General features: G+C 38.3%; 1 protein-coding gene across 1 annotated transcript; it reads right to left on the bottom strand.

Moving 5' to 3' along the window:
• Positions 1 to 1,074: 1,074 nt before the first annotated feature.
• LOC107481082 (uncharacterized mitochondrial protein AtMg00810-like) lies at positions 1,075 to 2,280 on the bottom strand. The gene has a single exon (XM_016101295.3). It carries the CDS (start codon positions 2,278 to 2,280, stop codon positions 1,075 to 1,077), a length of 1,206 nt encoding a protein of 401 aa, XP_015956781.1.
• Positions 2,281 to 3,488: the final 1,208 nt, after the last annotated feature.

The raw sequence follows: 3,488 nt of genomic DNA, 5'->3' as shown, positions 1-3,488 counted from the left end.
AAATAATTAAAACTTATTTCTCTGTATTTTCTCAAGTGAAGATATGCATGGTACGTATATTGAATTATTGATAGTCTTATATTTTTTATTGTAGTAATTCCATATATAATCTAAGAAACTTTTTAAGTATTTTAATAATCTTAGTCATTATTTTTAATTAATATATATTATACATATATTTTATAATTAAAATTAACGATTAAAATTACTAAATTACAGATATTCTTAAAATACTTGAAATTCTTTCTATAATCTAAAATTATTTCACAAATTTTATTGATGATAGTAATAATTAATAAATGTATATATATGGCTGTATATAAGAGGTTTCATCTCATGCATCCGGTCACAAAAAAAAAATCTCATGCATTCAATTTTTTTTCAATTTTTGGTTTTATTTTCCGTTCAAAAGTTTTAAAGTTTTTGTTTTAAAGTTATATATATCGTTTAATATTTATAAAATTTTTTTAATTTATAATTAAAAACAAAGTAAAATTACATATATATTATTATTGACCAAACTCAAGTCATTAAAATCTAAATTTAAATTCTTTAAAAAATAACAAATTTCGTAATTAAGAAAAGATATATAAACGTTAGGAAATCAACACTTTTTGTGTAAAAAGTATAAATTAGCTAGTATTGATTAAAAAATAAGACAAAAACATAAATACATAAATAAATGTTCATCCCCTAAATTTTTTTCTTAAAAAAAAATGTGGAGTGGATGGATAGTCACTTCCGAAAAGGCATTTCCGTACTTGACTATTAGTTTTATTTGAGAGAATTTGATTTTTTTTTTATTAATAATACACCAATGTGGTTAATTTAGAAGCTGTTCCATATACACACTATTAGAAACAAGAAAGATATCTAAAAAAGTGTGTTGTGTATTATTCAGCTTGATGAAATGTACAATATACAAAGGGTATTTATAGGTGCTAGATGAATCAATGTAATAAAGACACATAATCGTACAATTAATATACAGATATGCTATAAACATAAACGATACTAATACGATACTAATTGATCTAATTGATTTTAATGATTCTCTAACATCCCCCCTCAAACTCAAGTGGGAGTTAAGGATACCATCTTGAGTGTGGATAACAAAGTCCGGAAACGAGTTGGGTGATGAGCTTTCGTGAAGATATCAGCAGTCTGATCTAGTGTTCCAACAGCAATGAGACGAACAACATCAATAAGGATACGTTGCCGAACAAAGTGACAATCAATCTCAATGTGTTTGGTGCGTTCATGAAACACATCATTATGGGTGATCTGAATAGCACTGCGGTTATCACAAAAAACATCAGTAGGGGACGACTGAGGAGCACCCAAGTCTTCGAGAAGCCAACGAACCGAGATAACTTTAGCAGTGGTATCAGCGAGGACACGATACTCAGCTTCTGTGCTTGAGCGAGCAGTGAACGTTTGCTTTTTAGCACGCCAATAAATGAGAGCGTCGCCAAGCAACAAACAGTAACCAGTAGTAGAACGACGATCAGTGGGATCACCAGCCCAATCAGCATCGGAGTAAGCCTGAAGAGACAAAGAGGAATGGGCAGAAAAATAAAGGCCATGAAATAGAGTGCCTTTGATGTAGCGAAGAATGCGTAGAACTGCTGCATAGTGAGTAGTACGAGGAGCTAACAAGAACTGGCTAAGTACATGAACCGGATAGGCGATGTCTGGTCGGGTGACAGTCAAGTAGACGAGACCGCCAACTAACTGTCGATAGAGAGTCGGATTATCCAAAACAGTGCCATCCATAGGGGTAAATCGAACATTAGGCTCAAGAGGAGTAGACTCAGTGCGACTATCTGTAATCCCAGCGCGAGCAAGAAGATGTGAAGTATACTTAGCTTGAGAGAGATAGATGCCATCATCAGTGGAGATGACCTCGAGACCAAGGAAATAGCTGAGAGAACCAAGATCTTTCATCTCAAAGGTACGATGAAGTGAGGCCTTGAGATCAGAGATATCATCAACATCATCCCCAGTAATGATCATGTCATCAACATACAAAAGTAGAAGAACAACTCCATGTTCGCTTTTACGAATGAAGAGCGCATTCTCATGAGGGCTACAAGTAAAACCAAAACTGCATATGGTAGTGCTGAATTTGTCAAACCATTCACGAGGAGCTTGCTTAAGTCCATAAAGTGCCTTGCGAAGGAGACAAACCTTATTAGAAGGACAAGGATATCCCGAAGGTGGTTTCATATAGACTTTCTTTTTCAAATCCCCATTAAGAAATGCATTCTTCACATCCATCTAACCGAGAGACCATTTTTTAACCGCGGCAATGGCAAGAAGAGCTCTAACAGATGTAAGACGAGCGACAGAGGCAAAAGTCTCTTCATAATCAATACCATATTCTTCCGTACAACCTTGAGCAACCAAGCGGGCCTTATAACGGTCAATAGAGCCATCAGAGCGAGTCTTGATCTTGTATACCCATCTACTGCCCACAACTTCCTGATCAGAAGGAGGATCAACCAAATTCCAAGTGTGTGCTTTTTCAAGCGCCTGTAATTCTTCTTGCATTGCTTGTTGCCAATTTGGGTTTGAGGAGGCTTCTCTGAATGTTTTAGGTTCATGTTGATGAAGAATAGTAGAAAAGCAATGGTAATCAAGAAGATGAGGAGGTGGATTCCTTACCCTAGAAGAACGACCGGGAGGAGGAGGCATGACGGTAGGAGCAGGATCATCGTCCGGTCTGGAATCATCGGGAGATGGAGAAGGCGGAAGAACAGGAGGCTGTGGAGGGTCCCGCGTGTCTGCCACATCAGTGACACGCAGCGCCACGTCAGTGCCACGTCAGCGAAGTAGTGACACGTGACAGTCCATGAGAGGGCGAGGAGGACAAGCTGGTGACCAGGTGGACGGCGGGTCAACCAGAGGCCAAGTCGGGTTGAGTCGCGGGTTTGCGGGTCGCGGTGGAAGCTGGCTGCGCGACATGTGGAGGCTCCAAGGACGTGTGTTCGAGGCCAAGATCGGACGGCTACTGAACCATCTGGGATGAGGAACAATGGAGGTAGTCAGGGAGGTTCCGGCGGCGCGTGGCGGCGCGTCCGGTGGCTTCAGGCAACGATTCCGGCGGCGTTGGAATCCTGACAGAAAGACGAACACGATGACGGTAGAGGTGACGAACCAAAGCGTCGAAAATAGAACGAAAACGAGAGCAAAGTAGCACTGTCGGAAGAAGAAAAGAAGGAGGCTATGAACAAATGTTCATTGAAAAAAATGTTAGGCTCTTGATACCATGTTAGAAACAAGAGAGATATCTGAGAAAAATGTGTTGTGTATTATTCAGCTTGATGAAATGTACAATATACAAGGGGTATTTATAGGTGCTAGATGAATCAACGTAATAAAGACACATAATCGTACAATTAATATACAGATATGCTATAAATATAAACGATACTAATATGATACTAATTGATCTAATTGATTCTAATAATTCTCTAACACACAGG

This window comes from Arachis duranensis, chromosome 3, assembly GCF_000817695.3.
Source record: "Arachis duranensis cultivar V14167 chromosome 3, aradu.V14167.gnm2.J7QH, whole genome shotgun sequence".
In the NCBI taxonomy this organism is placed as follows: Eukaryota; Viridiplantae; Streptophyta; class Magnoliopsida; order Fabales; family Fabaceae; genus Arachis; species Arachis duranensis.
The sequence above is the reverse complement of the archived record's forward strand: the minus strand, read 5'-3'. Positions and strand labels throughout refer to the sequence as shown.